This window comes from Jaculus jaculus, chromosome 6 (genome assembly GCF_020740685.1).
Source record: "Jaculus jaculus isolate mJacJac1 chromosome 6, mJacJac1.mat.Y.cur, whole genome shotgun sequence".
In the NCBI taxonomy this organism is placed as follows: domain Eukaryota; kingdom Metazoa; phylum Chordata; class Mammalia; order Rodentia; family Dipodidae; genus Jaculus; species Jaculus jaculus.
In genome coordinates, this window is record NC_059107.1 from 100,624,932 (window position 1) to 100,651,042 (window position 26,111).

The window sequence follows — 26,111 nt, forward strand, 5'->3', positions numbered from 1 at the left end:
AAGTGCTCTTTACAACTGAGTTACATCCCTAGCAGAGATGGTTTCTGGATCCTGGAACAACTCAAAGATAGGTGACCTGATAGGGGGGAGGGAGGGGAAGAGTTAAAGGAATTCTTTCCTCTTAGCTAGCAGGAATAATATAGAAATTAAGGAGAAAGGACTACCAGAAAAGAAATAAAATAAAAAATGAGACACACCTAAAATATTAGCACTGGGAGGCTGAAGTAAAAAGATCAAAAGTTCAAGACCAAATCTAGGCGTGGTGGTGCATACCTTTAATCCCAGCACTTGGGAGGCAGAGAGAGGTAGGAGGATCACCATGTGTTCAAGGCCACCCTGAGACTTCTGAGTGAATTCCAGGTCAGCCTGGGCTAGAGTAAGACCCTACCTCGAAAAAAAAAAAAAAAAAAAACAGAGAGAGAGAACATTCTCAGGACCACCCTAGGCTATATAGCAAGACCTTGACTCAAAAAAATAAAAATTGGGGGATGAGGAAAAAAAATTTAAAAAATTAAGGAAGAAATGGTCAGAAATAAAGGGAACCTGGATGCTAGAGACAAGAAGAAGGGGAAGAGGAAGAAGTGAGATAAAACACTGTTCATAGAAGGAAGCAGACCCCTCCTGGGTAGAAAAAGAAGGTACAGAGGAATGGGGAAAAGAAAAATGCAAATGAATTCTTAGGATGAAATTGAAGGTTGACTACGAAGCTGAGAACCAGAGCCTACAAAAGCATGTTGCCAACTGCAGTGGAGTTCAGTGTCTCAAGTGAGTGAGAACCAACTCAAAGCTCAGCACACCGCCCCTGCAGCTCTCACCCACAACCCACATCAATCCATGTCTAGGAACCAACAGGGCCTGTCACTACAGTACTTACTGGCTCTGGAACAGGAATTTGTTGCATTTAAAAAAATATGTTTATTTAAAAAAAAAAAAAAACAAGATAGACAAAAAAAAAAAAATCCATTTCCTATCTAAACAGTTAAATCAAGGATCTAAAGCCAAATGACAGAAAAGTACACAGACGTGAAGGTGTCTTGTAGATTTCTCTATAGGCCAATGCAGGCTACAGTGTGTACTTCACTTAAACCATACTTACTAGCTGGGGGTTGTGGCTCATGCCTATAAATCCCAGCACTGAGAAGGCTAAGGTAGAGGGGATTCCTGTGAGTTTGAGACCAGCCTGAGCTATAGAATGGGTCCAGGCCAGCGTAGGGTAGAATAAGACCCTGCCTCAAAAAAAAAAAAGAAAGAAAGGAAAAGAAAAATCCACTCACTTTGGAAGGTCAACCAGTGACAGAATTGCCATGATTAATCAACTAACTCTCAAAGAAGAGCTACAACATGCTAGCTGTGGCCATCCACTTTCTTTAGGAACAGAAAAGTGGGCTCATAACCTGTAGGAAGCAAAATGCAAACTCTACTTTCTCTACTCTTTCTCAAGGCCCCCTTGAGGACCACACAGAGCACTGCTCCAAGGAGACCCAGTCAGTCCTTTCATTTCAGTAGGAGAATGTCTGCACTATCTTCAGCCTATTTTAAAGGCCTAGAAAAACTGCACAGCAGTTACAACATGGACCACCAAGGCACCAACAAGCTACGCGAGAATAAATGACTGCTCTCTAGGTCAGGAAGTTGTTCTGTGTGACAGTGGGGTACTGAGAAACTGAGCCCTCCTCCTCAGAGGACAGTTCCTCCTCTTGGGCAATAATGCTCCCTAATCCATACTCCTGTTCATGGACAGAAACTTCATTTGGCGTGAGGTGGAAAGAACCTTCCACAAAGTCAGCAAATCTGGAAAAGAGAGGGATACTCATTAGGAATGTGTCTTCCATCCTTTACAATGGGCTTTCAAAATAAGAACAAATTGAAATGCTCAGCATGCTTGCAGCTCACACTACATTGCGTCTAACTGAAATCCCTGTCCTGGCTCTGACAAGTAAGTAAACTGGAGCAGGAAACAGGCAGGAAATAAGGCATGGATCATAGACTAACATCCCCTACAATTTCTTACTGCTAGACAAGTCCTAGCCTGCCCTTTCTAGTTGTAAAGTGCTAAGGTTCCTTGAGTCAACATATTCCTGATAAGAGATTAAGTCTAAGTTCACTGTGTTTATGGCCTATAAATTTTATGCTAACAGGATTCCAAGTTGAAGCTTTGCATTCTCATTGATCTAATCGCTTCCGCATAAGAGGGAAGGGGATCAACTCAGATGGCAACATTAAGCTTACAGAGGGAAACTTAACAGGGTACTGGAATTGGAAACCATCTCAATGCTGTTAACAAAACAAGGAGAAAGCTCCTTGGAGAAAGTGGAAATAAACTACTGCTTAATACATAATGACACAGATACCTCTTAACCACTCCTACGTTAATTAATAGTAATTAAAGGGCACAAACAGAAACAAACTTATCAAAAGCATGAGCTCTGTAACAAACTTATCAAAAGCATGAGCTCTGTTGGGACTCAAGGTCATAACTACAAATACATGGCTTATCTGGCCAGAGTTTACCTTTTTGGAGACTGGATTCGAGAAACAGTCTTCCAAGCTGGGCAGTCTGGACTGTTACAATATTCTCGGAGCTTCTCTAAAGCCTTGTTGGTCTCCACCTCTCCTTGTATCCGATACTCTTCTTCGGTCAGGAGACGAGGGGGGACAGGCTTTTCTGCTGCCTTACACATCTTTCTGTGCTCACCAAAATAACATCATGAATCATTAATCAGAAATCAATATCCATCTTTACTTCTAGCTCACCTCAGGAGACCAACCATATACCAGACAGCCTAAACCTAAGAGCCATCACTCTCACTTGTCTTCCACACATCTTCCACTATAATGTCTCCGGACCCACCAGACTATGCATGAAAAATCAATCATCAGTTTTTATTCACTAAGGCAAATCAACTCACTTATTTCCAATAAATGGGGAAAAAAATTTAGAGCTGGAGAGATGGCTTAATGGTTAAGGCAGTTACCTGAAAAGCCAAAGGACCCGGGTTCAAGTCCCCAGGATGTAAGCCAGATGCACAAGGTGGCAAATGTATCTGGTGTTCGCTTGCACCAGCTGGAGACCCTGGAATGCCCATTCTCTCTCTATCTGCCTCTCTCTCTCTCTCTCTCTCTCTCAATAAAATACAAAATTTTTTAAATATAATATTATGGTCCATAAACTTGGTTCTTCAAACTAAAGACATCACTTTATCTGCAACAGAACATGATAGACCTCAGAACCCAGGACTATTTAATATTTATCACACAAGTGATAACATGCTGTGAATTACATCCTGAAATAAGGTTAGGAATTCTAAAGCAATCTGAGAGCCAGTGTGAAATTATCTGAAACCAGGTGACCTGAGGCCTGTGGTATTAAAAAAGATATAATTTGCACCACCTAGTGGTAATAGGAACACATGACACTTTACAGAATGCATTTATTTTACATTAATAAAACAAAAAAGACCCCACAAAGAACAACAGCAGATGCACAGTAGAATAACTTCTCATTTACAAAGGCTCCCACAGTAATATCTCTACATTCTTTTGCTGAAAACTACATTCCACATCACACATCATGTCAGTACATAATTACACTGCCTTTTAGTCACCTGTAGGTGATGTACAGCCAATGTATAGGATACTCCAGATTCTTAGTACACAGTGCAATGACGATAAGAGCAAAGGCAATATGTGGTATCTGGATGCTGGAATACATGAACCCCAGGCCCACGAGCTGCAAGGTCCAGGTCAGCAGGTTGATACTCCGTTCGTTCTCCAAGGGCCCATACTTGTAGCACACGGCAAAACTCACGAATCCAACCGTGACAATGTAGCCTAGAAGAATTATCAGAAGACATCCTTTTCATCAACACGTGGCAAAAATAATTTGTGTGGGGAGCAGTAAATTCACTAAAAAGCATCTATTGATCAAAGAAAGTACACAAGATGTTTACCTAATTATTCACAGTTTTCCATTGTTAAAAGATATATAAACTTGGTAGGGTCTCATTCAAGCCCAAACTGATCCGGAATTCACTATATAGTCTCAGGCTGGCCTTGCACTCACAGCAATCCTCCTACCTCAGCCTCCCCGAGTGCTGGGATTACAGATGTGTACCACCACACCCAGAAAAGATTTTTTTTTTTTTTTTTTTTGAGATAGGGTCTCACTGTAGCCCAGGCTGACCTGGAATTCACTATGCATTCTCAGACTGGCCTCCAACTCCTACCTCTGCCTCCTGAGTGCTGGGATTAAAGGTATGTGCTGGTACCATAGCTGCCAGAAAGATAAATTTTATTCATTATTTTTCATTATTAAAAGATATGTGTTGGGCTGGAGAGATGGCTTAGCGGTTAAGCGCTTGCCTGTGAAGCCTAAGGATCCCGGTTCGAGGCTCGGTTCCCCAGGTCCCACGTTAGCCAGATGCACAAGGGGGCGTAAGCGTCTGGAGTTCGTTTGCAGAGGCTGGAAGCCCTGGCGCGCCCATTCTCTCTCTCTACCTCTATCTGTCTTTCTCTCTGTTGCTCTCAAATAAATAAATAAAAATTAAAAAAAAAAAAAAAAAGATATGTGGCCAGGCATGGTGGCACACATCTTTTATATCAGCATTTGGGAGGCAGAGGTAGGAGGATCACCAAGTTTGACGTGATCCTAAGACTACATAGTGAAGTCCAGGTCAGTCTGGGCTAGAATGAGTATCGACCTCAAAAATCACCCTCTCCAAAATAAATAAATAAAATAAAGTCTTCTCCGAACAGCAGCATTTTAATTTAAAGGAAGGTGATTAAGATAATGGCATTAGGAAGAAGTGGAAAACTATGATTTACAAGTTCATCAAATATTACTATTAGCTCCTTGTAAGCAGGCAACATTTTTTCATGACCCAATTAACTAAAACCCTATAAACACACAAAGAAAAGCAAACCCAACAATACTCACTTAGAAGATAGTGCCAGTAACACCTCCAGATCTCTTGTAAATTCTTAAAGACTAGCTGAATGAAGTACAGAGAAAAGGACCAGCCTCCCACCAGGATGACGTAAATGGGACTTTTCTAAGACAGAGTAGAAGTGAAAGCAAAAGTCACAAGACTTTCTATACATAAAAGCAAAATGGGACAATTTTTTTCTTAAAATTCAACCTATTCAAAATGCACGTGCACACACACATACACACACAATTTTCAGCCGGGCATGTTGGTGCCCTTGGGAGGCAGAGGTAGGAGGATCGCTATCAGTTTGAGCCTACCCTGGGAGAGAATTCCAGGTCAGCCTGGGCTACAGCAAGATCCTACCTCAAAAAAAAAAACAAAAACAAACAAACAAAAAAACTCTTTTGAAAAGGTATAGTCTGCAAGGAGTACTAGGAAGATGATATGCTAAATAACTTTAAAACCTGGCAATGCAATAGAAAGCAGAGAGGTGATTTTAAATCCCCAATGAGCAGATGAATTTAAATAGTTTATGGGCCTAGGAAATGGCTCACCAGTTAAAGGCCCTTGCTTGCAAAGTCTGTCAGCCTGGATTTGATTCCCCAGTACCCATGTAAAGCCAAATGCACAAAGCGGCACATGTATCTAGAGTTCATTTGCAATAGCAGGAGGCCCTAGTACACCCATACACACACTCTCCCTCTCAAATAAACAAAAACTTTTTTTTTTTTTAATTTTAAAAGATAGTTTGGGATGCGCTTGGTGGCTCATGCTTTTAATCCCAACACTTGGGAGGCAGAGGTAGGAGGACTGCTGCGAGTTCAAGGCCAACCTGAGAGTACAAAGTGAAGTACAGGTCAGCCTGGGCTAGAGTGAGACCCTACCTTGAAAAACCAAACTAAAATAAAACAAAAATAATTAAATAATAATAATTTGGGGCTGGAGAGATGGCTTAGTGGTTAAGGTGCTTGCTGTGAAGCCTAAGAACTCATGTTCTAATCTCTGGGTCCCATGTAACCAGATGCACAGTGACACAAGCACGCAATGTTGCACATGTGCACAAGGGGACACGTGTGTGTGGAGTTTCTTTGCAATAGCTGAAGGCCCTGGCATGCCCATTCTCTCTCCCTCTTTCCCTCCCTCTTTCTCTCTCTCAAAATAAAATTAATAAAGAAAGATAGCTTGAGCCGGGCGTGGTGGCGCACGCCTTTAAGCCCAGCACTCGGGAGGCAGAGGTAGGAGGATCGCATGAGTTCAAGGCCACCCTGAGACTGCATAGTGAATTCCAGGTCAGTCTGGGCCAGAGTGAGACCCTACCTCGAAAAACCAAAAAAAAAAAAAAAAGAAAGAAAGATAGCTTGCATATAATCAGACTCCAAGTTGTACATGACAAGCTTTTTTGTTTGTTTGTTTGTTTGTTTTTGAGGTAGGGGTCTCACTCTTGTCCAGGCTGACCTGGAATTCACTATGGAGTCTCAGGGTGGCCTTGAACTCTCGGTGATCCTCCTACCTCTGCCTCCCGAGTGCTGGGATTAAAGGCGAGTGCCACCATGCCCGACAACAAGCACTTTTTAAACCACTGAGCCATCTCTCTAGCCCAACAAGTACTTTTCAGAACCAAAGAAAAAGGAAGAGACATGAAGCATCAATGCAAATTTTGAGTGTGCTAAGATTAGCAATAAAAGAAACCCTTCAGCTATTCTAACTGCATGAGGAATTCTACTACTTACCTTGGGCATGAATTTGGATAGTACTAAAATGATGATTAGTAGAGAGGCCACAATTCCCACACTCATTCCAGTGGAATAGAAGAAAATTTGACTCCTGTGAAAAGAGATGTAATTCATAATGATAAGATTATAGTTCATACACATTATTGTTGAAATCAGAACAATCAGGGCTGGGGATATGGCTTAGTAATTAAAGGCACTTGCTTGCAAATCCTGTCTAATTCCCCAGTACCCACATAAAGCCAGATGTGCAAAGTGGCACATGCATCTAGAGTTTGCTTGGAGCAGCAAGAAGCCCTGGTGGCCCATTCTCCCTCTCTCTCTGTTTACAAAGAAACAATTTTTTTAACTTATTTATTTGCAAGCAGATAGAGAATGGGCACACCAGGGCCTCCAGCCACTGTAAACGAACTCCAAATGTATGTGCCCCCTTGTGTATCTGGCTTTCATAAGTACTGAGGAATCAAATCTGGGTCCTGTGGCTGAGGAATCAAATCTGGGTCCTGTGGCTTCAAAGGCAAGCATCTTAACCGCTACGCCAATTCTCCAGCTCCATTATGAAAATTATATATATATATATATATGTATGTATGTATGTATGTTTGTATGTATGTTTGTTTGTTATTTTGTTTTTTTGAGGTAGGGTCTCTCACTCTAGCTCAGGCTGACCCAGAATCCACTCTGTGGACTCAGGGTGGCCTTGAACTCAAGGCATTCCTCCTACCTCTGCCTCCCAAGCGCTGGGATTAAAGGCATGCGACACCTCACCAGGAAAAAAAAATATATTTTTTTAAAGAAGAAAGAAATTAAGGCTGGAGAGATGGTAGCCATTAAGGTGCTTGCCTATAAAGAACTAGGTTCAATTCCCCAGTACCCACATAAGCCAAATGCACAAGGTGGAGCATGCCTCTAGTTTATTTGCAGTGGCTGGAGGCCCTGGCACATCCATTCTCTCTCTCTCACTCTCTGCCTCTTCCTCTCCCTCTCTCTCCCTCTTTCAAATAAATACATAAGTAAATAAATAAAAGATCTTAGGGAAAAAAAAAAAAAAGAATTACCTGGGCATGGTGGTACATGCCATTAATCCTAGCACTTGGGAGGCTGAGGTAGAAGGATCACTGAGAGTTTGAGGCCATTAGGTTTTGCAAGCCAAGTGCCTTTAACCACTGAGCCATCTCTCTAGTCCTCATAAGAATCCTTCTTTTGGGGCTGAAGAGATGACTTAGTAGTTAAGGCACTTGCCTGCAAAGCCAAAGGACCCAGGTTCGATTCCCTAGGACCCACGTAAGCCAGATGCACAGGTGGCACATGCATCTGGAGTTTGTTTTCAGTGGCTGGAGGCCCTGGCATGCCCATTCTCTCTTCCTTTCTTTCAAATAAAAATAAAATATTATTTAAAAATGTTTAAAAGAAAAGAATCCTTATTCTGAAGAACTACATGCCTCTCTGATGGGGAAGAAAGGAGCAAGAAGCAAGCCCAAGTCAGACATGGTGGTGCACACCTTTAATCCCAGCACTCAGAAGGCAGAGGTAGGAGGATCACCATGAGTTTGAGGCCAGCCTGAGACTACACAGTGAATTCCAGGTCAGCCTGGATCACAGTGAGACCCTACCTCAGAAAAACAAGTAACAAAAAATAAAAACAAATTATAAAAAAGAAGCAAGCCCAAGTAAAGACTGAAAAACACAACTGAAGATTATCCAGAAAGGTAAACAGAGCCTTCCATGGACTAGAATGAAGGCCTTACTCCCAAGCCAGGCTCAGCCATTCCTCCCTCAGTGACTTCCTCTGAGGATCTCCAAATTGACGAACTACTTTTCCCAAGCTCAATGCAACTCAACTTCAAATTCCAATTGTTAATCTTTCATTCACAACTCCACAATAGTGTTTACTTTGTATAAACAATATTGATCCTACTTTTATTCAATTCTTCACCTGTTTTCTTTTCACTTGTACATGGCAGTTTCACCTATCTTAGCCAGCAGTTTCATAAAGAAAGGAAATGAGGACTGGACAGATGGCTCAGCAGTTAAGGTGCTTGCCTTCAAAGCCAAAGGACCCAGGTTCAATTCCTCAGTGCCCACATAAAGCCAGATGTACAATATAGCATGTGTATCTGGAGTCTATTTACAGTGATTAGAGGACCTGATGTATCCATCCTCTCTACCTCTTTCTCTCTCAAATAAATAATTTAAAAGGAAAGGAAATAAATAATTAATGTCTATCTCACTATATCAGAACAGCATGAAACTCACCAACACATAATCTGATGGCAACTACAGCATATCAATCTCTACAGTAACACTGCTTCTAACTTGCAGTACTATACAGTACTAGCGCTCATTAACCTAATGATGGAGCTACAAAATGAGAGAATCTAATTATTAACAATACCATCCAAATCAGAAAAAAAAAGATAAATCACAACACATATTAAAATATTTTTAAAATATCCAAGCAGATCAGGGCTGAGGCACTGGCTCAGTTGTAAAGTGCTTATTGCATAAACCTAAAGACCTAAGTTCAGAACCCTAGATCCCATGTAAATGCCTGATATAGCAGCACATGCTTATAATTGTAATTCCGGCACTAGGAAGCAGAGACAGGAGGATCCCGGGGTAAGCCAGACAGCTAGACTACCTGAATCCATGACTGAGTTCAGAAGAAACTTGCCTCAGTAAATAAGGTGGTGAGTGACTAAGGAAGACACCCAGTGCCTGGCCTCCATACGTAAGTACATGCATATCCTAGACATACATGCACCAGCACTTACAAACATTCACGTGCACATACACACACACACATACATACATACATACACACAAAGAAAGAGAGAATATCAAGCAGGCAATGTTAAAGCCACATAAATCCTGGACAGAAGAGCAGTACTTACAAATTTGGGGAGTTTTTGATTTCTTCTTTATAAGACAAGGGTGTACACATCCCAGGCTTGCCTCAAACTTGCTAGGTAGCCAAGGATGACTGCCTCTACCTTCTAAGTACTGGGATTATAAATATGTCCAATTCATGTGGTGTTGGAGAAAGAAAGCTTCATGCATGCTAGGGAAGTGTTCCACAATTGAGCTACATTCCCAGATGCAGAACTCACAGAGTCAAGCAGTGTGATGTGATATGAAAGTGAATGGGACAAAGGAGTATGGTGGGGGCAGGAGGCAGGGAGGGGGAAATCAATCAAAACTAAATACGTAGGGAAATGCCATAAGGAAGTTTTTTATTTAAAAACAATAAAGTCAAGCAATGTGTGTATGAGCCTTGTCATGTGCATACCAGCCTTGAAACATACCTGCTCAGCAAATCTCCACAAAAAAATAGCATGAGTCCAAGAAGGAAAATAAGGAATAGTCTGGGGTCAAATCCTGAAATAATTAAAATGTCTTGCTTAATAAGAGAATCAAACAGTTAAAGGTATTGTAAAAAGCAACAATGAAATTACTGGTCAACTATAATAAAAATAAATGCAAACATCCCATTTAAATGGCACTGTACATTCCACATGAAGCCTGGGCACCTTTCCAAAGAGAACGTACAATGAGGTCTCTGTCTAACCTGTATATCCCTGCAGATCTTATTTTCATTTTATTTACCTGTGTTAAGACTTGAAAGCAGCTTCACTCAGAACCAAGCAACACAGTGCCATCAGCACTTCAAGCAATTGCCCACAAGGGGTCTCTGCCACTCTGGCTTCAGAGCCGTAGGTCACGCATGGGCTGGGAATTAATTTATTTGTCTGAGAACTTCAGGTCAGTACCTCCTAATGCTCTCTGTTTTTTCTTGCCCAACCATACACATACATTTTTCACTACACAGCACTGTGATGGAAAAACCAGCCTGCCAAACACATCTCACTCAAGACTAGGGGCCAGGAGATGTCTGGCATACCAGAGCCTCTTGCAGCTTTTACATTCAAGGGCTGAGACTAGGGAAGGCCCAGTAATACACAAGAAATAGAACAACTAAACAGAAGGAACAAGGAGAGAGGCCAATACCACACAACTGTAGACCCCCTAGGGCAACTGGAAAGGCATGTCCTGTTTTTGTAGCAAAATGTAGAAACAGGTTTATTATTAGTCAGAACACTGTAGGATCTTGGGTGGTAACCAAGTAGAAACCAAGTTAGGATTCATCAGAGGCCACCTCCTCCAAAATTCTGACACCTTCAGAGAAGGAAAACCTTCTCCCAGTCTAGTGACTGAGTCTTAAACAGCAATGGTCTTCATCTTTAGTTAGGCTTCCACAAGCACTCTATTTGTGGAGTCTTCACAAACTGAATACTCAGTTTTTACCACTTACTATTTAACCTTTCATGTCTTCAGATGTCTCCTTTTACACAGTACAACTATCTTTGTCTAGAAGTGTCCAGAGGCATGAACACAACTGTCTGAGTATAACAGCTCAGGCCACTGGCAGTAGTAGGATTGTAAGCCTTCCAAATTCTAGACAGAGAAGTTCTGAGGTAGAGTCTTAATTCTAGGCCTAGCAAGGTTGATATGGGGTGGAATCTTCATAAGCTGTCTGGAGCCATGGCATACTCAGGGTTATAATCAGAACGAAAATGGAGCTGTCTTCGACTGTCTCACTAATTATACCCTCCAAAGTTCTGTCCTGTCTCACTATAGAATCCATCAGAAAAACAGAGGTGAGACTTACTCCGGGTCACAATGACACTGTATTTGGTGTCCTTCTCTATAATCTCAACTTTGAGGCAGGTTTTTGTGCTGTATAGACCCACGTTAACATAGGTGTCATTCAATTTCTCTTTTAAAAAGGAGGAAAAAAAGTTCCAGATACTAAACTGCTCTAGCTCCTTCAGTTTCTCCTCATTGTCCACTTGGGTGACTCGGACCAATTTGGAACTATTTACCCGGATCTGTAACACAAGAAAAATTAGGACAAGAAAGAAGGAGGAATTTAAAAATTTTTTTGTAAATACAATTTTTTTAAAAAACCTTAAAACAGCTAAATAAGTTTAGTACCAGTTTCCAACAAAGCTTACTAGGACAAATACAGCTTACTATACAGATACAGTAGCTAAAACATAATTGGGCAAATAACATTGCACGTGGCACACAGAGGCAGCTGTTAGAATGTCTCCTTGTTAACGTGTTTAGAATCCACTATTTAGCCAGAAAATGGGAAGGAGTGCTTCCAACCTGAAAAAATTATCAATACAGCTATTTATGAGATCATACAAAGCAAGGAAATGTAATATTAAGAAAATTGCCACTCATAAACAGCCCAGAATACTGAAAATGTTTTCCATAATGACAGGCTGAGAAGTTCAACCCATTGTCACAAATCACTGATTATGGATAAATGTTGGTTATAATGTGCCCCAGATAGAGTGTGAGTTTTTTTATCAGACAATAAAAAGAAGGACTTTAAAAACCCCCACAAACCCACTCTTATGTTTTTGATGTGAACAGCAAATATCCTGACCAGTAGGCATCCACAGCAACATCTCCAGAAGGACTCATTTTGTTCAATCACTATTACAGCTAGGCATTCTTGCTTGCCAGGTGACTTAGCAGTCTTATAAAATAAATGAGATCAAAGTCATTCTACCAATGGGAGACTCCAGCTCAGTGTTTATGAAACATCTCATGCAGAATCAAAATAGAGTAGGAACCACAAGACAGAGTTTCCATCCAGACAGCAGGCCAGTTTCCAGCCCAAAGAAGGCATATGGCATTTAAAGAGAAAAAGGCATGCATCTGCACACTCAGAAAGGAAAGCAGTTCCTTTGGGGGAAAGGAAAAAGTAGTTTACTTCAGGGTCATAGTAAAGGAAACTGAGCTATCCCTGGAAGGGGCTTCCAATTACCTGTATCCGTGTCCATATATCATGCCACTTTGGGATAAGCAGATTTTTATAACAGAATTGTTGATCGGTATTCATAACATAAACTTGGGATTCCTGAAGCATGGCCACATTTACACCACTTCCAGCTTTATGAAAAGAAAGGAAACAAGAATTAAGTATAATAGAACAGAACAAGCTATAACTCACTTCATACAAAGAATTCAACTGCCAGGCATGGTGGCGCATGCATCTGGAGTTTGTTTGCAGTGGCTAGAGGCCCTGGCGCTCCCATTCTCATTCTCTCTGTCCTCCTCTCTGTCTCTATAAATAAATAAATAAATCAGAAAAAAATATAGATGAATTAAAAAAAAACATAATACACACACACGCACACACACACATAAATTAAGCCAAGTGTGGTAGCCTGCGCTACAGTGAAACCCTACCTCGAAAAAACAAAAAACAAAAAAAAATTAAAAATTAAAAAAATGGGCTGGAGAGATGGCTTAGCGGTTAAGCGCTTGCCTGTGAAGCCTAAGGACCCCGGTTCAAGGCTCGGTTCCCCAGGTCCCTCGTTAGCCAGATGCACAAGGGGGCGCACGCGTCTGGAGTTCGTTTGCACAGGCTGGAAGCCCTGGCGCGCCCATTCTCTCTCTCTCCCTCTATCTGTCTTTCCCTCTGTGTCTGTCGCTCTCAAATAAATTAATTAATTAATTTAAAAAAATAAGGCAGAATAGTTGAGGAAGACACCTGATGTCCACCTCCTGCCTCCACATGCACACCTGCAATATGCATGAGCACCTGCACACACACACACTCACCACTACACACTCAAAGCAAGCACATATGCACAAATACACAAAGGCCACAAACAAAAAAAATGGGGCAATACAGTTGTGATTCCATTTATATGAAATATCAAGAATAGGCAAGTCACTAACAGGAGATAGATTAGTACTTGTCACAGGCAGAATAAAAAGGGAAGGGAACAGTGGGGAAGTGACTCATAGGTACAAGGTTTCACTTGGATAGTCAACTTCCACAAGTAGACAATGATGATACCAGTACAACAAGTGAAAACACTAAAAGTCACTGAAGGGTGAATGTAAATTAAATCTCAATTTTTTGGGCTGGAGAGATGGCTTAGCGGTTAAGCGCTTGCCTGTGAAGCCTAAGAACCCCGGTTCGAGGCTCGGTTCCCCAGGTCCCACATTAGCCAGACGCACAAGGGGGCGCACGCGTTGGAGTTTGTTTGCAGTGGCTGGAAGCCCTGGCACGCCCATTCTCTCTCTCTCCCTCTATCTGTCTTTCTCTCTATGTCTGTCACTCTCAAATAAATAAATAAAAAATGAACAAAAAAAATTTTTTTTTTAAAAATCTCAATTTTTTTTGGGGGGGAGAGGAGTTTCTAGGTAGGGTCTCACTCTAGCTCAGGCTGACCTGGGATTCACTATGTAGTCTCAGGGTGGCCTCGAATTCACAGCAATCCTTCTACCTCTGCCTCCAGAGTGCTGGGATTAAAGGCGTGCACCACCACACCCAGCTCAGGAAATAGTTTTTTAATTAAAAATATTTATTGGTGGGCTGGAGAGATGGCTTAGTGGTTAAGCGCTTGCCTGTGAAGCCTAAGGACCCCGGTTTGAGGCTCAATTTCCCAGTACCCACATAAGCCAGATGCACAATGGGGTGCATGCACCTGGAGTTCATTTGCAGTGGCTCAAGGCTCTAGTGCGCCCATTCTCTCTCCCTCTCTCTCTGCCTCTTTCTCTGTCACTCTCAAATAAATAAAACAAAATAAATCTTTAAAATAAAACAAAATATTTATTGGACTAGAGAGATGGCTTAGCAGTTTAGGCACTTGCCTGCAAAGCCAAAGGAACTTGGTTTGATTCCCCAGAACCCATGTAAGCCAGATGCACAAGGTGGCGCATGCATCTAGTATTCATTTGCAGTGGCTGGTGGCCCTGGTGTGCCCAATCTCTCCCTCAGCTTCTTTCCCTCTCTCAAATAAGCAAAAATAAAATATTTTGTAAAATATTTATTTACTTATTTGAAAAAAAAAAACTTATTTGAGAGAGAATGGGCATGCCAAGGCCTCCTGCCACTGCAAACAAACTCCAGATGCATGTGCCACTTTGTACATTTTGGCTTTACATGGATACTAAGGAATGAAACCCAGCAGTCAGGTTTTGCAAACAATCAAGCACTTTTAATCACTGAGCCATCTCACCAGCTCAAGAATTTTAAGGAAACAAACTTCAATAGTAACCTCAACAAAAATCAGCATGTTGGCCAGCCACATGCTTGGCAATACATTAAGGCAAAAGATTTACCAATTCACCCTAGGGGATTTTATCTGTGGAAACATCCAGGACTTAAGCTGTAGCTTAAAGGTATGAAAGTACAGAATTAAGCCACATGATTTTAAACATACACATAGTTGTCAAACTGCTTATATCAGTATGAGTATGTGACATCACCTTTCTTCCTTCCTCTCTTCAAAGTTTATTTAACTTTTCCATTTTGAGGTAGGTCTTACTCTAACCCAGGTTTATGAGGAATTCATTACGCAGTTCCAAAGTGACATCGAATTCATAGCAATCCTACCTCAGCCTCCTGAGTGCTGAGATTAAAGGTGTGAATGACAACTTCCATACCACAATCATAATCTCCTGCCGCACCCTCCCTATCTTCAAACGTTATTATCATGTTAAAAAGCAAAATAAAACATTCAGGAAAACACCTTCTTAGAATTTGCTGAATCATAACTGACTTATTGTATTTACCTACAAAGTAGAAATAGCTATTATCTGGGGTTGGGTGACAAAAGCGCATGCCTACAATATTCAAGACTTTGTGCTTAATCCCAACCACCACACACATGCATGCACCCACATGTAAAAAGCTAGTAACTTCATGCTTATTTGCAATCATTATAAACTAACTTTTTACCTACTTCTCAAACAATACTGGTTAGGTAGAAGGTAACGAAAATGATTCATAGTGTAAGAGAATTTGAAGAGACACTAAAAAGTCATTAAAACTTTGGATTTACATGGGTATGGGCATCAAAGCAGGGTCATTAGGCTTTGGAGGCAAGCACTCTATATTCTGGACTATACAGCCTGTTCTTCTGATTCATAAATACCCTTGGGGGCTAGAGAGATGGCTTAGCAGTTAAGGTGCATGCCTGTGAAGCCTAAGGACACAGGTTCAACTCTCCAGGTCCCACATCAGCCAGATGCACATGGTAGCAAATGCATCTGGAGTTCATTTGCAGTGGCTAGAGGCCCTGGCATGCCCACTCTCTCTCTCTCTCCCCCCTCCCTCTCTCTGTCTCTAATAAAGAAATAAATGAAAATAAAATATTTAAAAATAAATAAAGACCCTCTACAATTTATTTCTGTCAAGACATAATCCAGTTCAAACTTGGACCCCCTCCTTAAAAACTACCATGTTAGCTGGGTGTGGTGGTGCACACCTATAATTATAACACTTGGGACACAGAGGTAGGAGGATCACTGTGAGTTCGAGGATACCCTGCAACTACATTATGAAGTCCAGGTCAACCTGGGCTAGAGCAAAACCCTACCTCAGAAAATTTTTTTTAAAAAATGTATGTATGTGTGTGTGCGCACACACACACACACACACACACACATAAATTATGGAAGTTGTCAATAAAAAATAAATTTTAAAAACTAGCATGTAAAATTATGGAGCTTAGTAAAGGACTTTTAAATTAGATGCTGGGACAACTACCCAGTTATGTGGAAATAAAATCTATTTAGATTCTTATCTCACCTTTCACTAAACACCAATATGAATTATAAATTACAAAGTAAACAGAATTGTAGATGTAGTTCAGTAATGGTGATAGGTCCACCAGCACTGCAAAAATAAATGAGTAAGTATTAAATCTGGGCTGGAGAGATGGCTCAGTGGTTATGGAACGTGCCTAAAAAGCCTAATGACCTGTGTTCAATTCCCCAGAACCCATGTAAAACCAGATACACAAAGTGGCACATGCATCTGGATTTTGTCTGCAGCAGTTAGAGGCCCTGGTACACCATATTTTCATTCTCTCTCTGCTTGCAAATACATAAAAGTATGTTTTAATATTAAATTTTACTATTAAAAAATCAGTTCAGGGCCAGAAAGATGATCAGTGATTAAGGCACATACCTGTGAAGCCTAAGGACCCAGGTTTGAGTCTCCAGGTCCTATATAGCCAGATGCACATAGTGGCGCACACATCTGGAGTTTGCAGTGGTTAGAGGCCCTGGCACGTCCATTTTCTCTCTCTCCCCCTCTCTGTCTCTAATAAATAAATAAAAATAAATTTTTTAAAAAATCAATTCAATTTTGGAGATTTCTTAAGTATAAATCTAAAGAATGAAATGAGGGCTGGAGAGATGGCTTAGCAGTTAAGGCACTTGCCTATGAAGCCTAGGGACCCATGTTTAATTCTCCAGATCCTATGAAAGCCAGACACACAAAAGTGAGGCGAGTACAAGGTCACACATGCCCACTAGGTAGTGCAAGTGTCTGGAGTTTGATTGCAGTGGCTGAGGTCCTAGAGCACCAATTCCCTCAAGGAAGGAAGGAAGGGCAGAAGGAAGGATGGAAAGATGGAAGGAAGGAAGGAAGGAAGGGAGGGAGGGAGGGAGGGAAGAGAAAGCAAGCAAGCATGCTGGGGGCATGGTGGCGCACACCTTTAATCCCAGCACTTGGGAAGCAGAGGTAGGAAGATCACTGTGAGTGCAAGACCACCCTGAGAATATACAGAATTCCAGGTCAGCCTGGGCTACAGTGAGACCCTACCTCAAAAAAACATAGAGAGAGAGAGAGAAAGAGAGAGAGAGAGAATGAAATGAATGTCAGCACTGGGGAGGCAGAGGCAGGCAATGAGTTTGAGGCCAGTCTGAAACTACATAGTGAATTCCAGGTCAGCTTAGGCTAAAGTGAGACCCTACTTTGAAAAAAAAAAAAAAAAAAGAAATCAAAGGACTGGAAAAATTGCCCAGTGGTTAAAGGCACTAGCTTACAAAGTTTGCTGGCTCAGGTTCAATTCCCCAGCATCCACACAAAGCTATTCATTTGCAGCACCAAGAGATCCTAGAACACACACAAACACAAACACACACACACACACACACACACACACACACACACACACAATTTTTTTTCTGAGGCTGGAGAGATGGCTTAGCAGTTAAGGTCCTTGCCTGTGAAGCCTAAGGACCCAGGTTCAATTCGATGCACAATGGTGGCACATGCATCTGAAGTTCGTTTGCAGTGGCTAGAGGCCCTGGCATGCCCATTCTCTCTCTCCCTCTCTCTGTCTCTAATAAATAAACAAATAAAAATAAAATCTTAAAAAAAGTTTTTGAAAGAACAAAATCAAGTGACCTCATAAAAAATATCTATCTTCCCAGATGGAGAGATGGGTCAGCAGTTAAGATGTTTTCCTGCAAAGCCTGACAACCTGGATTCGATTCCCCAATACCCACGTAAAACTAGATGCCAAGTAGCACATACATTTGGAGTTCATTTGCATTGGCTGGAGGCCCTGGTATGCCCATACTCTTTGTATCTCTCTGCTTCTAAATAAATAAATAAACAATATACATACATGTATATAGTTGTCCATGTAAAAACAAGGTAAGTAAGTTAAGAAAAAGTTCTGCAGCAGATCAAAATATGTATCTTTGGACTTGGGAAATGGTTCAGTAGTTAAAGACTCTTGCTTGCAAACCCTGCTGGGCTGGATTTGATTCCCCAGTACTCACATGCACAAAGTAGAACAAGCATCTGGGTTTGTTTGCAGTAGCAAGAGGCTCTGGGGCACCCATATTGACTCATTATTGTCTCTGTGTCTCTTGGCTCACAAATACATAAATAAAAATAAAGAACTGAAGACATAGCTTAACAGTTAAGGTGCTTGCCTACAAAGCCTAAGGACCCAGGTTCAATTTCCCAGTACCCACATAAGTCACATGTACATGGTAGCATATGCATCTGGAGTTCATTTGCAATAGCTAGAGGCCCTGGTGTACCCATTCTCTCTCTCTATCTGCCTCTTTCTTTCTCAAATAGATAAAAATAAAAATCAGTTATAAAGGCTGGAGAGATGGCTTAGCAGTTACGGCGCTTGCCTGCAAAGCCAAAAGGACCTTGGTTCGATAGCCCAGAACCCACGTAAGCCAGATACACAAGGTAGTACATGCGTCTGGAGTTCATTTGTAGTGGCTGGAGGCCCTGGCGCACCTGTTCTCCCTCTCTGACTCTCAAATAAATAAAGATAAAAAATAAAAATCTACTACAAAAAAGCTCTCTTGCCAGGTGTGGAGGTGCATGCCTTTAATCCCAGCACTGAGCTAAAGTGAAACCCTACCTCAGAAAGCCAGAAAACAAAACAAAAAAAAAAAACCCTCTCTTTAGTTTACTGACAGGCTATGAATGCATTATTGATTAAAACAAAAGTTAAGCCAGGTGTGGTGCACACACCTATAGTCCTAGCACTTCAGAGGCTGAGCTAAAAGGACTGAGTTTGACCAGCCTGGGCTAAAAAAAATGAATATATACATAACATTTGTAGGCTCAGCATGGTAGAAGGAAGGAAGGAAGGAAGGGAGGGAGGGAGGGAGGGAGGGAGGGAGGGAGGGAGGGAGGGAGGGAGGAAGGAAGGAAGGAAGGAAGGAAGGAAGGAAGGAAGGAAGGAAGGAAGGAAGGAAGGAAGGAAGGAGAAAGCAAGCAAGCAAGCTGGGGCATGGTGGTGCATGCCTTTAATAATCCCAGCACTCGGGAGGCAGAGATAGGAGGATCACCATGAGTTCGAGGCCACCCTGAGACTACACAGTGAATTCCAGGTCAGCCTAGGCTAGAGTGAGACCCTACCTCAAAAAACCAAAAAAAAAGAAAGAGAAAAAGAAAAACATTTGCAGAGCTAGGGCTCTAGCTCAGTGGCTCAGTGGTAGAGGAAACACTGTGCATGAACACAATGCCCTGGGTTCAATCCCCAACACCAAATACTACAAATAAAATTGGGCTGGAGAGATATCTCAGTGACTAAAGGTGCTTTCTTACAAAGCTTGGCAGCCTGGGTTCAATTCCCCAGTGCCCACGTAAAGCCAGATGCACAAAATGGTACATGCATCTGGAGTTTGTAGTGGCAAGTGGCCCATTCTCACTCTCCTTACAAATAAACAAAAAATATTTTTAAAATAAAATACTTTTTTTTTTTTTTTTGGACTGGGTAGATGGCTCAGCAGTTAAAAGTGCTTGCTTACAAAGCCTGTTGGCCAGGGTTCAATGCTCTAGTACCCAGATAAAGTCAGATGCAAAGTGGCATCTAGAGACTCTGGCATGCTCACATACACTCTCTCTCTGCTCACAATAAAAGTGTTTTTAAAAAATAAAAATATGCTGGGCCGGGCATGGTGGCGCACACTTTTAATCCCAGCACTTGGGAGGCAGAGGTAGGAGGATCGCCATGAGTTCGAGGCCACCCTGAGACTACATAGTGAATTCCAGGTCAGCCTGAGCTAGAGTGAGACTCTAACTCAAAAAATAAATAAAAATAAGGGGGCTGGAGAGATGGCTTAGCAGTTAAGGTGTTTGCCTGCAAAACCAAAGGATCCCAGTTCAATTCTCCAGGACCCATTTAAGCCAGATGCACAAGGGGGCACATGCAACTGGAGTTCGTTTGCAGTGGCTGGATGCCCCTGCGTGCCCATTCTCTCTCTTTCTGCCTCTTTCTCGCTCTCAAATAAATAAATAAAATTTAAAAAAAATAATAATAAGGGCTGGAAAGATAGCTTAGTGGTTAAGGCACTTGCCTGCAAAACCAAAGGACCCAGGCTCAATTCTCCAGGACCCACATAAACAAACTGAACAAGATGGCACAGGTGTCTGGAGTTTGTTTGCAGCAGCTGGAGACCCTGATGTACCCATTCTCTATCTGCCTCTTTCTGTCTCATAAATAAATAAATAGTTGCCAATTTTTTTTTTTTTTTTTTTTTTTTTTTTTTGGTTTTGCGAGGTAGGGTCTCACTCTGGTCCAGGCTGACCTGGAATTAACTCTGTAGTCTCAGGGTGGCCTCGAACTCATGGTTATCCTCCTACCTCTGCCTCCCAAGTGCTGGGATTAAAGGCGTGCGCCACCACGCCCAGCTAGTTGCCAATTTTTAATATGTGGAAAAGGCAAGAATGAACTGCACTAAAATGGATTGGCTCTGAATAAAATAAACTGCAAGTGTTTTGCCTATGTTTCATTTTGTTGGGGAGGGGTTTGTTTTGTTTTTCAAGGTAGGGTAAAAGTCTAGCCCAGGCTGACCTAAAATTCCCTATGTACCTCAGGGTGGACTTGAACTCACAGTGATCAAACCTTTGCCTCCTGGGTGCTGGGCAGGATTAAAAGTGTGTGTGACCAGGCCCAGCTTGTGTTTGTTTTTGAGCATCTCACTCTCACCCAGGCAGGAACTTACTTTGTAGCACAGGCTGTCTTTTTTATTTTTCCCTTTTTAACATCTATTTATTTTCAAGCAGAGAATAGGTGTGTCAGGGCCTCTTGCCTCTGCAAGCAAACTCTAGATAGACATACCACTTCGAATTGCATCTGGCTTTATGTGGGTACTAGGTAATCAAGCCGGGTCGGCAGGCATTGCAAACAAGCACCATTAACCTCTGAGCCATCTCACCAGTCCCCGGGCTGGACTTGAACTCATAGTGATACACCTACCTCAGCCTCGTAGCTGAGAGTAAAGGCATGAGCCACTACCTCTTTATACTTAACTGTACTTGTCAAGTAGTCTAAAATAAATACATACTATTTTTATTTTAAAGACAGAATCTCAAGTATCCTATTTTGATCTTACACAAAGAATTATTTGAAGCCGGGCGTGGTGGCGCATGCCTTTAATCCCAGCACTTGGGAGGCAGAGGTAGGAGGATTGTCGTGAGTTCGAGGCCGCACTGAGACTCCATAGTGAATTCCAGGTCAGCCTGGGCTAGAGTGAGACCCTACCTCAAAAAACCAAAAAAAAAAAAAAGAATTATTTGACTTTCTAATCCTTTGCCTCCACTTCCCAAGTGCAGAGATTATGGGCATGCATCACCTACACCCCATTTATAGGGTGCTGGAAACTAAGAGCCTCGTGCATGCTAGGCAAGCACTCTACAATCTGAACTACATCCCCAGACCACATTATTTTTATAATTAATGTTTCCAAGTTTTCCAGTGAGAAGAAACAAACCTTTTTTTAAGTTTGTTAAAATATTTTATTTACTCATTTGAAAAAAAGAGCGTGAATGGGCACACCAGGGCCTCTAGCCACTGCAAACAAACTCCAGATGCATGTGCCACATTGTACATCTGGCTTATGTGGGTACTGGAGAATTGAACCTGGGTCCTTTGGCTTCCCAAGCAAGTGCCTTAACTACGCCATCTCTCCAGCCATAAAACTAACCTTTGAAGTAATACTCCAATGGGTTTGGGCACCTGGCTCTTCGTGTTACATGACTGCTCTTTGCAGCTACCACCCACATATCTACCTTTAATTTTCACTTCTCCAAACCAAGCCTCTGTCCTCCCCTCAACCAAGACACTTCAGAACCCGTATGGTGGTGCAAAACTGCAATCCTGGCACTCAGGAGGATGAGACAAAGGCCTTTAGAGTACCCTAGAAAGAAGATGAGGAAAGAAGGGAAGGGAAGAACATTAAAAAATGAAAAGAGGGATGCAGAGATTGCTCAGTGGCTAACAGTGCTTGCTTGCAAAGCCTGGGTTTAATTCCCCAGTAGGCAGGTAAAGCCAAATGCACAAGGTGGCACATGCTTCTGGAGTTTGCAGTGGCAAGATGACCTAGAGGACCCACACTCAATTCTTCTTTGCCTGCCTCTATCTCTTAAGTAAATAAATAAAATAATTTTTAGAGAGAGAGAGAAAGAAAGGAAGGAAGAAAGAAAGGAAGGAAGGAAGGAAGGAAGAAAGAAAGAAGGAAAGAAGGAAAGAAGGAAGGAAGGAAGGAAGGAAGGAAGGAAGGAAGGAAGGAAGGAAGGAAGGAAGGAAGGAAGGAAGGAAGGAAAGAAAGAAAGAAAGAAGCAAGCAAGCAAGCAAGCAGGGTGTGGTGGCATACACCTTTAATCCCAGCACTCGAGAGGCAGAGGAAGGAGGATCCCTGAGTCTGAGGCCAACCTGAGCCTTGGCTAAAGGAGACTCTACCTTGAAAAAAACAACAAAAAATACATGAAGTTGAGAGGCGGCTTAAGGCCTGCAAAGCCTAATGACCCATGTTCAATTCCCCAGGACCCATGTAAGCCAGATACACAAGGTGGTGCATGCATCTGGAGTTCATCTGTAGTGGCTAAAGGCCCTGGCACGCCATTTTTCTCTCACATTCTCTCTGAAATAAATTTTAAAAATGTTAAAAGAGGATTGGAGGGAGACCTGTGGTGAGGGAAGGGAGAAGAGGGACAGATGGTGAATACTGGGGAGAACCAGGATACGTCAATATATCAAGAATAGAGCCAGGGCTGGAAAGATGGCTTAGTGTTTTAAGGCCCTTGTCTACAAAGCCAAAGGACCCAGGTTCGATTCCCCAGGACCCATGGAAAAGATGCACAAGGTGCTGCATGTGTCTGGAGTTTGTTTGCAGTCCCTAGAGGCCCTGGCATACCCATTCTCTATCTGCCTCTTTCTTTCTCAAATAAATAAAACACATTCAAGCCAGGTGTGATGGCTCCTGCCTTTAACCCTAGCGCTCGGGAGGCTGAGGTAGAACTGCTGTGAATTTGAGGCCACCCTGAGACTAAGCACGCCTCTAATCCCAGCACTTAGGCAGCAAAAGTAGGAGGATCTCCTTGAGTTTGAGGTCACCCTGAGACTGCATAGTGAATTCCAGGTCACACTTGGCTAGAGTGAGACTCTACCTCGAAAAAACAAATACATATACACATACATATGTATGTATATATACATATATACCCCAATAAACAATACAAATTTTAAAAAGAAAAAAATAAGAGAGAATTTTTTTAAAAAAATCAGCTTCCAGATGCATCCCCCAGGAACCTCATAAAGGAAATGCCCCCAAAAAGGAACTGCTAATTGAATGTTTAAATTTTTCTCCTTACTCTCCACGAGCCATTTTAAAAGTTCACTCAAATAACAAATAGATCTTTCAATGTTGTTCTAGGCTTCTAGGCGAAACATCTGGAGAAGTACTTTCCCGTAACCTACTACCCGCTATTTTCCCATCCAGCCCTTCCCCCAAAAAAGTTTTTAGAAGGACGTTTCCCTTTGGAAATAATCTCTGGATGCTTAAGGTCACCGTAAAGCTGTTGCTGAGAGTAGAAGATAGGCTGGGACAGAACACAAGAGTGCATAACACGATACGGTTATCTTTATTCTCCGGAGTTTCAACTCCCTCCAGTGGAGGAGGCTTGGAAATCTCGCTTATTTTCCTATCGTGAATGTAATAAGGTGATGTGAAAAAATTCGATGTCTTACAAAAATAAATAAACAACTTTCCCACCAAGTTCACAACTGACTGTCCACAGGTAAAGGAACAATGAGTAAATTTCCCAAAGAAACCCGATGTTAAATGGCACTCGCATCTTTCCTGGAGACCCGGACCCCAGTGACTCCAGGTCGGTTCTCCTGAGCTGCCAGGGACCAGGTCTGAGCAGACGGGCGTCGGCATCTGGGATCGCTGGACTCTGATGCCCACTGGCTGGACGAAGGGGACGTTCCCCTTCTCCTTCCTTTGACCCTAATGTCAAGGAGCCCCCAGCAGCGCGACGGAGCCCCCAGGACGGGTTCCCAGCCAGCCCGGGCCTCCGTCCCGCTGACCTCGGGGAGCTCCGGGCTCCGGCCCTCTGCGGGCCGCCCCGGCACCGACCTTCCCCCGGGGAAGCGGGCCCGGGCCCTGCCGCAGTCCCCGCCCGCGCCGTGAGCCCCTTCCCTCGGCAGCCGCAGCCCGAGTGGTACCTGAGCCGCAGCCCGAGCACGCAGAGACGATCAAGAGCAGCCACACTGGGCCCCAGCCCCTGGGCCCCCAGCACCGGGACCCCGGAGCAACTGCCGCCGACAGCGCCACTTTCATGCCTCCCGCCATGGTTTCCTCACACCGCCTCCTCCTCACGTGCCTCTCCCAGTAACTAGCTCCAAACGGGCGGGCCCAGCGGCCAATCGGCTACGAGATCCGCCTCTACCGCCCAGCCCGGTGGGCGTGGCTTCGAGCTCGCCTCCTTCCCGGCGCCCCAAGAAGTCCCGCCTCCCAGCAACCGATGAGGGAGGGCGGGAGCACGGCCAGCCTATTAGAGCGCGGGTCCTCGCCCCACCCGCGCAATGGCGGCGCGAAGATCCCACCCTTTACCCAGCATGCTTCTGTCCCCAGTTTATTTACAAGTGCGAGTGATGGGAATTTTAACCAATAGAGTCAAAACAGGCGAGGCCCCCTGTTCTGCCTCAAGCTCCCTCTGTTTTCTTTCTCTTTCCTGTTATCATAGTGGTTTTGCCATGAGAAACCTGTAATACATGACAATATCTTAAGGTAAAACGGCTACAAAGTGTAGTCCTCCAATGTCCTGAATGATTCAAAGCAGAATTTCCAGAAGTATTGTGTGTTGGCAAGGTTTTATAGGAATAAACCCTTCTAAAATGTAGTCAAGCATAGGGCTGGGGTTGTAGCTCTTCGGTAGAGCGCCTTCAGCATGTGCAAGGTGTCCTGGGCTCAATTCCCAGTACTACAAAACAAAACACACGCCGTAGGGGCCTGGGGGAGGGAGCTAACACCAAATCCTAGTCACGAAGCTTTTTAACGTTTCGGCCCATTTTTCTGGAGATGTAGCTCAGTGGTAGATCACTTGCCTAATATGTGCAAGCCTGGTTTCAAAAACCAGCGCCCAAAAATAATCACCAACAGTGCAGTCGCAGAGGTTTTGGGGGAAGAAAACAATGTCAGAATTAAATGATTTATGGGCTGGAGAGATTGCTCACAGGTTCAGGCACTTGCCTGCAAAGCCTAACAACCTAGGTTCAATTCCCCAGTACCTACATAAAGCCAGATACACAAAATGGTGCATGCATCTAGAGTTCGATTGCAGCAGCTGGAGGTCCTGGTATACCTATTCTCTCCCTCTCCCTCTCCCTCTCTCTCTTTCTCTGCTTGCAAATAAATAAATGAAATAATTTTTAAGAAGAAAGAAAAGATTTACTAGTCAGGCATGGTGGCCCACGACTTTAATCCCAGCACTCACTGTGGAGTCAAAGGTAGGAGGATCAGGTAGAAGGATTGCCATGAGTTTCAGGCCACCCTGAGACTACATAGTGAATTCCAGGTCAGCCTGGGCTGAAGTGGGACCCTGCCTAGAGAAAACAAAAACAAAGAAAAGAAAAGGTTTATTGGGCTGGGAAGAAGGTGCTTGCAGAGCCTGTTGGCCCTGGTTCTATTCCCAGTACCCATGTAAAGCTAGATGCAGCAAGAACCTGAGTTTGGATACCCAGCACCCACATGAAAGTCGGGAGTGGTGCCATGTGCCTCTAATCCCATGGCTGGGGAGGTGGACACAAGGATTCCCAAGACTTGCTGGCTAGCTAGACTAGCTGAACCAGTGAGCGCCAGGTTC

General features: G+C 43.0%; 1 protein-coding gene across 1 annotated transcript; it reads right to left on the minus strand.

Annotated features, from left to right (window-relative positions):
* Positions 1-1,239: 1,239 nt before the first annotated feature.
* On the minus strand, positions 1,240-24,602 carry Nemp1 (nuclear envelope integral membrane protein 1). The gene is made up of 9 exons (XM_045152742.1): positions 24,472-24,602; positions 12,501-12,625; positions 11,328-11,547; positions 9,964-10,036; positions 6,659-6,752; positions 4,937-5,051; positions 3,606-3,831; positions 2,512-2,685; positions 1,240-1,791 (listed from the first exon to the last, which is right to left on the minus strand). The coding sequence occupies exons 1-9, from the start codon at positions 24,596-24,598 to the stop codon at positions 1,620-1,622; spliced, it is 1,326 nt and encodes a 441-aa protein (XP_045008677.1). The 5' UTR covers positions 24,599-24,602; the 3' UTR covers positions 1,240-1,619.
* Positions 24,603-26,111: the final 1,509 nt, after the last annotated feature.

What these genes read in the sequence shown, in the direction of transcription:
- Nemp1 (XM_045152742.1), bottom strand. Translation starts at nt 24,598, where the DNA reads ATGGCGGGAGGCATGAAAGTGGCGCTGTCGGCGGCAGTTGCTCCGGGG. An exon ending in GTGCTCGGGCTGCGGCTCAG is followed by an intron (nt 12,626 to 24,471) that starts GTACCACTCGGG and finishes CTTTTCATAAAG; the next exon opens with CTGGAAGTGGTGTAAATGTG. An exon ending in CGAATCCAGTCTCCAAAAAG is followed by an intron (nt 1,792 to 2,511) that starts GTAAACTCTGGC and finishes TCTCTTTTCCAG; the next exon opens with ATTTGCTGACTTTGTGGAAG.